This window comes from Alternaria ethzedia (genome assembly GCF_023757985.1).
Source record: "Alternaria ethzedia strain BMP 0044 chromosome Unknown scaffold_37, whole genome shotgun sequence".
Taxonomy (NCBI): domain Eukaryota; kingdom Fungi; phylum Ascomycota; class Dothideomycetes; order Pleosporales; family Pleosporaceae; genus Alternaria; species Alternaria ethzedia.
Window position 1 is genome coordinate 190,033 of NW_026056230.1, and position 9,457 is coordinate 199,489.

Here is a 9,457-nt window from a genome sequence, read left to right on the forward strand (position 1 = left end):
CAATTCCCATCGTCTGACCTATCATTCGTTCGGAGTCGGCACGGACAGAGTTCCTACACAATCTATCGTTCGATAGTCTGTCGCAAGACTCCGAAGCAAAGACTTTGCTGTATCCACAGTCCAGCCACCTCGGAGTCGACGTGAGACAGCGATGGCAACGGTGGTTCGCGATGGGCTTAGATTACAAGCTTCCATATTCCCGGCCGGTGAACTAGCGGCGCGGAGGTCGTGTTGGTGGTTGTAATGTATGCAGTCTGCGTTATGCGAGGGTGATGCTTCTTCTCGAAGCGGCGCTAATGCAGAGTCTAGAAGGGCGTGAGAGTACATGCCACATGCGATTCCTCGCGCGATTATTCTCGGGAGGATTGGGATAGGCTGGGAAACTTGGGTAGTTGCCGTTGTTTTTCGATACGCCGAACACGTTGTCTAAGCGTAGGTAGGCGTAAGCCGGAGGCATCGCATCGGAGGTTAGCTGGCATCGGTGGTTTGTAGGGCTATGGTTCTACTCGCTTGGGACTGGAGAAACCGAGCCGAGCCTCCGAGGATAGACTATCGTTGTCTTACCATGCCGGAAGCAGTAGCCCACTAGCATCCATCGCAGTCTAAACGAAAGAAAGATAAACTAGACTCGTTGCGAGTAAGTTGATACCGGTGTAACGTTGCTTGCCCCAAACCACCGCTTGCGTGGCGGTGAAAAATGGCTGTGGCTCAGATACTCGAGAGGCTCGAGCCGAGCATTCACCGTTGTGGGTCGCAGACGCTGTCAGCTGCGGACATGGAACATGGCATTTCAACTCCATGCCATATCCACATGTACAGAAATAACCGAGAAGTTCTGGACTCGCGGGAACTACTCGTTGTGCGCTTTACAGTGGACCTTTTTGTCGGAAATGTACGGGTGAGATTGAGAATTATTCTCGTCCGCGCATCTGCAACCCTTAACTGCGGAGTACAGCCAGACATGTGACAGCAAAAGACAACGGGAACTATGCGAGGATTTACGCCCCCCAGGTGGAGATATTGATCCTTGTAGAGCGAGTAGAAACCGAGAGTTTGCATGCGAGCTTTACTTTGATGGGGAAGGATCATGACAATGTGACTTGCAAAACCAACTAAAGAAAAGAAAAAACTCCTCTTCATTCAGACTCGTGCAGATATCACGTCCGATGTAACAGTGCTTTGGGTAGCAATGCAGGTACGTACCTGCCATTTTGATTCCGTTGAAACAATAACCCTGGCTGCGCTCGTGAACTTGCGTTGCTTGCGTGTCGGTGGAGCTCGGCAAGCACCGCACACATGCGCGCCCGCGCAGGTTTGGCACGTGAAACTCGGTTCATGCATGCATGCGTTCGCAAGTCAGCGTCCGTCGGATTTACCGACATGAATGTGCTGCAGCGTCGACAGCTGCGCATGAGTGACGCTGTTCATGAGGAAATGGATACGATTGTGTGATTTGTGCATACTCCATGCCCAATGCGAACACAATGACGCATGAATCAGCTCAATCGATACATTCAACACCCTGCACGCATGCGCGTCAACGCGTCGCCAGCCTCGCGAGTGCCGAATACGGAAGACTCGTCTCTAATGGCCACAGGAAGTATAAAAAAGCTTGTTGTGCGGCGAGGCCAATTAGTTCTAGGCGTAAACGATGTAATATTCTCTGGGGCTTCTAGAAAATCTTCGCTTGTGTGTGACGATGGCAAAAGGCGAAAAGGGCTGAGATCCGCTGGCAGCCAATCGATCCGGTGGAGCGGAGGGGCTGTTGGCGCTGGCGATAACGACTCCACACCACTTGCGGGCACCAGAGGTCTTGTTGAGAGAAACATCGATATTGGTGGTTAGGCCTAGCCATGCCAATCAGCAAACTACCATCGCTATTTCGTCAGCGCGATCTTGTTGGATTTCTTGTGTGACGTATGAGCAGCTCTGTTGAAGCAAGCCAACAATCCTGCCGCAACATGTCTCGTGTTGGGGAGCTGAATAACCCTGAGGCTGACAAAGACATATCTTTCGCGCTGTAATTTACCAGTGTTCTGCATTTAGCCTGCCTGGGGGAGAGGTTTGACCCGGTTTACCCAATCCAGTAACTTCATGATCGACGTCTTGGGCCTTGGTACCTGCATTGGATCCGGTGTGTACGTCATGGATCCCAAACTCCATGACGAAGCTCGAGCAGGTTCACCCCAGAAAAGGGATATGCTTTCTACCCCATGATGTGTTGCGACCCATTGTCTCCAGATTGTAACAGGTTCGTGACCAGGATCTCGCGGCTTCTGGCAAGTGAGGCGCATTGATGACAGCATCTTTGATGCAGCGAACAACCATGGAAGCAACTGATGCGAAAAGGGTCTTCGCGTCGAGGGTCGAAGTTACGGGGCGTGTGGAGTGGTACCCTTGACACGTATGGATTTGAGCAACCTGCGACGTCCGGGGTTGCCAGTCTGGGGAAGTGTAACCACCAGTTCCACAGTTTCAACAGCACACCTGACATCTCAAAACCTTCGCTCCAAACTCTGTTTGTCAGTCGTGAATCAGTGCTTGGGCGGGAATTGCCTGTTCTGTTTAGCTAACCGCTCGACTTGAGTCCTTGCGGGGTAAGCGGCGTTCGTGGGGAAGCTAAGCAACGTTCCGCGATATAATCGGCACGAGATAGCAAGAACGCGGATTGGTGGACAATCGCGCCATGGAGCGGTGTTCTCGCCGACTGTTACTGTCTGATTTTCAGGGTACTTCGGTCCATCTTCGTTGTTTTGACACGTGCGGGGCCGGGTCTGCAGACCAGGGAGATCATGAGGTAAGGCAGTAAGGCATGATGCGCAAAATGAGTTCTGGAAAGTGCTTCATCCGAGCTGTATTGCGCCGAACGTCTGAGTATCCGAAGATACCCGAGGCGGCCTCTGTCGATAGTGTGCTGACTTCTGGTAGTAGGCTCGTCCTTGCTCCGCAGCATAGTGAGTCACCAGATTCTTGATAATGTCTGTAAGCTGATGGGTGAGCAAAGCGGTGCCGCACGCAACTTATTGCTGAGGCGCACGCTACGCAAGGATGCGTCGCGTGGGAAGAGCTGAAGCAGCAAGCGCATGCCTGCGACGACGGCGGGGAAGACGTGCCCGCTGCAAGATCAGGAGACAGCTGACCACGACGAACTCCCGAACCTTCTGGCAGACTTGAGCCCTGCAGAGACGTGTAATGAAACAGCAGATAAAAGAAATTGGGATGTAACAAATACTGGGCGGCGTTATGCTGTTTCCGGGAGCGCCATCCGATACTACGTAAATCTGGGGTCTGGGGATAGTCTCCAAGGTTTGGTTCTACCGGTAGCGTACCATGGTCTTCACTCGCCGCTCGATCGAATCGTAGATTTAACGCACAGCACCGGTTCAATGGGTGCCGTTCCTGAGAAACGGTTTGCATCATGCTTGCCTCAAGTCTCAAGATCGCCGTGTTATTGTTTGGTTCGTGATAACCGTTGCGTATGATCATCTTGCTTTTCGTGGTGGTTGGCCATCGCGACTTACCTTCTTTAGCAAATGTCCGGGGTACTCTCGACATCGTCATGGCTGCGTGCATCGAAGCTTGTCGCAACAGGTCTCTGCGCGGCATGAGGACCGTCCATCTTCACGGGCAGTGCTAGGAGCAGCACGGTGTCCATGTGCTCGTATCTTGAGAAGCCTCGGTGTTGTCGAAGAGTGGCCGGGGGTTGTTCCGCTTGTCCAGCGCAATGTCTCCCCCGCCTCTTGGACCCCAAGTTGGTTGAGCTTCGATAGCGCAGTCATGCAAATGCCTCGGCTTGCTGTGTCAATAGCTGGAGGCTAGAGCATGCATCAGCACGGCGAAAACCGCAAGATCGCTGTTGTCGTTTCCATTCATAACGTTAGAGAAGTCAGGGCGACAAAAGAGGCTGGTGAGCAATGACGTACATCCGTGAATGCGATGGACATGTGGGTGATTTAGGGCTGCATACTACCGTGGCGTCTCTATGGAGTGGAGCAGGTGTCCATCTACCGAGACTTCGGAAAAAAGATGGTGCATGCCTGATCTCGATCTTTGCAGGTCTGCCCTGGCATCATGAGACTGATCGTGATCAACCTGACGCGCCCGTTAATCGCAGACACGATCGAGAGATCGCGATCATTCGGGAATGTAAATATCCTGATTGTCGTCAAACGGCCCTTTCATATCGCGATGGTGTTGACTGAAACATGCCAGCGAAGGCTGGGGTAATTGACGCTAGGCTAGGGCAATGTCCCGGAGTCAGAGCCACTGCCGAAGATCTTACCGACTAATAGCCAACTATCGTGAAGGTCAACAGACGGTATGAGCGCGCTTGGGCGATGCGCTGGCAAGACTTGAGGTTTGAGCGGGGATGGCTGGCGTTCAAACGTGTTGGAGACAGGTGATGCATCTGTAAACAGTCAAAGCGCAAGTGTTCCTGTGTCTGCTCCTACTATTTCGAGTTAGTGATATGACGGTTGAACTGATAAAAAGTAGATTGTGGGGTGCCGTTTGCACCGCGTGCCTGATGTAAAGAATACCACCGGATGAAGCATGATGGTGTACCGCTAGGCTGATGTGTAGGCAGAGGGTCGGGGTACGGCTGAAGACTAGTGACGAGAATCGACAGGAAGCAAAGAGAATGTCACTACAACGACAGAGACACCTCATACAAGAAAAGAACTGAACAGGTCTGCAGACTACGTTGACCCAAAACCTTGCAAAGTAGGTGGCCTAACGGCAACGTAGGCTCCAGGCTGTTCAGTTTTTCCCTAGGTTGGCGTGGAGAAGTCGTAGTGCCTTGGTTCTGGTGTTGCTACTCCCATGTGCCCTGCTGGACTATGGGCAGTGCCAATGGCTGCATTCAAGGCCAATAAGCCATTGGTATGACCGAATCCTCTCGTACATTAGGTGCGTAAGCCGAGTATTGTGATTAAAGTATGTGTAATGCGGGAAGTATTGACGGAACGATGGCGCTGCGTGTGGGACTCTACATCCAGGCAATGGGAAAGACTTCCGCGGCCACGACCTCAAGCACGACATTTTGACGGCGCTCTCGCCGACCTGATCAGCGGAGAATGGCGTCCTGCACAGCGGCAATTGATTGTCTCTGCTTCGCCTCAGCGACACCAGCATCCCGAGATCCGTTCGACGCGTAGGCAGACGCAGACATCAGATCTGCACGCAGCGGCATTGGCGAGAAGGGACGTCACCAAAGTGTGACGATAGGTGTTCATGTGACGGGACCCCCACGGGGGCAGCAAATGAGACTGCGGAGACAGGAGGCCTGGAGTGATACTGAACCGAAGCCGCCGACGGAAGCGATAATCACAGTCACAGGACGAGGGATGTAAGCGGTTGAGCCAGATATTGCCAGGGAGCCCTTTGGCGTGGCGGAGTTCCTCGTACATGAGGCTGAAGCATCTCCAAGTTGACTCGTCAAGGCTGGCTTCAGATGACCACTCGCAGGCGCTAATATGCCAACGCATCGACCTCCAGACCGACTTGGTCGCGGGGTAGCGCTGCGGGTGCCTGATAGAGCGTCGCCTTCCGCCGTTTTCAGGGATGAATGTTGTTTTTAGCATCCGGATGATCAGAGGACTTTGAAATCAGTGGTAATAGTGAGCGTCAACAATGCAAGCTGCTGGAGCGACCGGGGCCGCGTTGCGCTGCGCTGATTGAGCCCGCGCAATCCGGTGGTGATGATTGCTGAGTGACGGCCGAGGGACGATTGGCGAGGCCGCTTCCCGGAGTCATCTGGCAAGGCTTGCATGGTGGTTGAGTGATGCTGATGCAACGCATATTGAGCAGCGAGGGGCGAGGGCGAGGGCGACGACGCCTGGAGCAGGAGCAAAACGGCGCGCGGGGAAGTGCGGTAACTTTCAGCTAGCATGACGTAGTGGCGTCGCTCACTATTGTCAGTGTCAGTGTCTGCGAAAAGCCTCGCCGCCCGACTCGTGCTCTGCCCTGCTGAAACCGCGAGCGTTGAGATTGCGTTGCGCGGGGGCAGCTGTTGGTGTTGAGTTCGCAGCTCGAGTCATAAGGCTGAGCGGCGTCTGCAGCCGTCGAGTCTCGCCCGCGATCCCACGACGCACGACGGAGGGTGGGTGTGCTCGCCACGATGCACGCACGATGCACGTTGCCTGCGCCCTGGCCTATATGGCGCAAGGGTAGGCCCTCACGGGGCAGCGCCCTCGAGTACCGCATGCCCTTGGTGATCTCCTGTGATGAGCAGCGGCGCAGCAACATGTCAGGCACACAGAGTTCGTGACGGTGAACAGGAAGCCGGGCCGAAGCAAGGGCGGCGCGGCTCAGTCCAATTTGACTTTGGGCTGTGACGAGCGACGAGCAATGTCGCGGCTATTGCAGATCCAAGTTTCGCCATATCATCAATAAACAATGACCAGGCTGATCGCCATCGTGACACAGACAGCGTGCCCTCTAGGCGCGGCAGATGTAACGGGGGGAATCAGTGTGGTGGTGGTGCGATCCGGCACTGCATGAAGCCTACAGCAAAGCGTGCATAAGCGCTTCTTAGGCAGCTAGCTTGGAGTGGTTCAGAAGAGCGGTAAAGGAACCTGCCAAACAAGTGGCTCTTTACAATCGAACATGCGTCTTGTTGGGACCTCGAACCCCGGAACAGGTGACAGCTAAAGAGTCAATGAGGCTTCGAGGTACATCGGCCTAGTGCATGGCCTTGCCGCCACAGTCACTGTAGGCATCATGTAGGAGTGTGAGATAGTGAAGAATCCGCTTTTTATCATTAGGTATCTAGGCAAACACCTGCTATTTCCAAGCTAGGTGTTGCTGTGGTTCAACAGCTCCGTGGAGCCGTCCCATGCCGGGGTATAATGGGTCGGGCAAAGAGTCCGATACAAGTACAGTGCAGGTGATAGTACAGACCAAATAGGCGTGAGCCGTAACCCGTCTTCAGACCAAGAAGCACCCATTGTCCGATAACTGCAGGAAAGAAATTCGTAGCCTCATTGGGCGTAATCGATGCCCTGGTGGTATCAGAAGATTTTGGGAGGATCATAACCCATCATCGCCTGCAGAGCGCTAAAGTGAAGAAACAAAACGCCTTGGTCCAATGCCAAACCATAGATGCCGCTAGAAGTGCAAATGTGAAGAAATGATGATGAAGTGCTACCATCCGGAGCGGTGGTACTCTTGGGCGTCGCCGCCGTCGAAGAACTGGTTGTAGGAGCTGTCGGGCTTGTTGTCGTCCCGGAAAGTAGTAGATCTAATTTGAGCTTGTTGCTCGTTGGTGTTGAGGCCCTTGACATCGCCGGTGGTCATGGCCCGGCGGAGGGCTGGTAGGTTGACTGCGCTTTGTGCGCGCTTTGCTACTGCGTTGGTGGTGGCATTCTTTTGCTGCCTCTCCCACAGCAGGTTCTGACGAAGTGAGCCAGTCAATTCTGAAGTAAGCATGTTTCTCCTGCAAGTCTTCGGGGACATGGCGGGTGGGTGAACGTTGGAGGTGGTCATGATGATGGGCTTTGGGCGGGAAGCCGGCTCGCGCATCATCAGACCCTTGTCCTCATGGGGAGAGTTGCCGGTCGATGGACCGTTGGGTGCGTTGGTGCGAGAGCGTCGGATAGCAGGCGATGATCGCGATGCTTCGTTCTGAAGAGCTGATGCGCGGTCACCCTGGTGAAGCGCGGTGGTGAGTAGGGAACGGCGGGAGGTGAGGTTGGGCTTTGAGTCGACGCGCGAGAACAGGGGACGGTGCTCAGCAACGCTGGGGGGACCGCTCTCCTCGTTGTCGTCGTCTTCCCACTCGTCTTCGTCGGAGTCCTCGTCCTCGATGGCGCTCTCGTCGACGTCGTCCTCGCTGTCGGTCTCAATGGCCGCCTCGCTGCTCTCGGAGACGTCGTGGAAGGTGCGGGTGCTGACCTCGTTCTTGAAAGAGGTCGTCTTGCGCATGGGAGCGGCGTTGCGCAGCTGCTGTGAGAGGGAGCTGCGCTGGAGAGAGTAGGCCTCGAAGGAGCTGCCGTTCTCCTCTTCCGAGGAGCCACCGAGAGTGAACATGGGCTGCTTCTTCTTGCTCAAGTCGGCCTTGGCAGGCAGCGGCTTGGTGACAAAGCTGGAGGTCTTCTTGAGGATGGGGGTGGGGTTCAGGTTGGTGGTGGACCGTACCGAGGTGGAGATGTGGCCAGGCTCGAAGCCGCGAACGACGCTGTGCTCGCTCACGTCGGTGGAGGTGCTCGCTTCGGAGCTGACGGCGGGGCTCATGATGTCGCTGTTCACCGTGGTGGCTACAGTGGAGGTGGAGGCTTCGGGGATGGGGCGGGCGGTGGTGGGGGGCGAGGTGTTGTGTTGGGCGGGCTTCTGCTCGGGTACAGGCGGGGCAAGCTGTGCGGGCAGAGGTGAGAGCGGCTCAATGAACTTCTTCTCTTGGATCGAGTTGACGACCTTCTCGAGACCGATGGGCGTCATGTGCTTGCCGCGGGCCTGGCTGGTAGCGGAGTCGTGGCGGCGCAGGTCGGGGCGGTCGGCCGAGAGATCAGAGCGGGAAGTGGTGATGATGGCGCTTTCCACATTGGAGTCGTCGGAGGCGACGCTGGTAGACAGCGCGGGCATGTCCGCGGCGCTAGCCGACAACTGGCGCTGAAAGGTCCACTGGGGAGCAGCCACGGGGTCTGGCTGGCAGCAGAAGGTCTCGCGGGACCACAACCGCCAGGCCATGTTCTCGTAGCGTTTGCCGTCTTCCATGGCAGGCGAGCATCGTGCAAATACTGGAGGGTGGGTTAGTCGCTGTTGTGCGCTTCACATGCTATCATGGCGATGTATCATGTGTCTATCGGCATGCATGTCACTCACCAGACCAGAGGCCGAACAGGTTCTCGGTGCTGCGGGTTTCGATGGTGCGCATGGAGCTGTGCTCGACACGCACTATGGGCCGTTCGGCGCGGAGAGGCATCGTAGGCGTTGTGTTGGGGTTGAGGGGGAGTTCGTTAACGGTGGTTCCGCTTGCGTCAGTGACGATGAGGTTCCGGGTGCGTCAATGGAGTTGCCGAGCAGAAGGAGTTGCCGGCGATGCTACAGCGCTGACAGATACATGGATAGACGGTGGTGAGTGAATGGGTGTATATGTGGGGAGTTCCAAGAGAGCGTAGTGGGTGAATGGGAGCAGGCGTGTAATGCTATGGGCGAGGTATGTAGAGAGGGCATGCAAGTGGGAGTGGATCTTGTATGTATAAGCCCAAGTACTGGTGTGCGTGCAAGGTCCACTAAGAAGGTGCAGGGGGGCAGCGACGACCTACGACCTGGGCCGACATGGAAGGCGCGATGGGCACCCACACTAACAGGAGACCCCTGCAACGCGCTCCTTCCCCCGGCAGATTGCCATCAGAGCCTTGATCCATGCCCTTGCGGCCTTTCTCGGGCTACCGCTCTTTTGCCCGGAGTCCAGAGTCTACCATGGATCCTCTCAGTCAGTTTCTGCGACGCTCGTGGC

General features: G+C 55.5%; 1 protein-coding gene across 1 annotated transcript; it reads right to left on the bottom strand.

The window, feature by feature from the left end:
• Positions 1–7,143: 7,143 nt before the first annotated feature.
• Positions 7,144–8,920, bottom strand: J4E87_009650 (uncharacterized protein; the record flags this gene model as incomplete). The annotated part of the gene is made up of 2 exons (XM_049381224.1): positions 7,144–8,735; positions 8,821–8,920. 2 exons carry the CDS (start codon positions 8,918–8,920, stop codon positions 7,144–7,146), a joined length of 1,692 nt encoding a protein of 563 aa, XP_049229074.1.
• Positions 8,921–9,457: the final 537 nt, after the last annotated feature.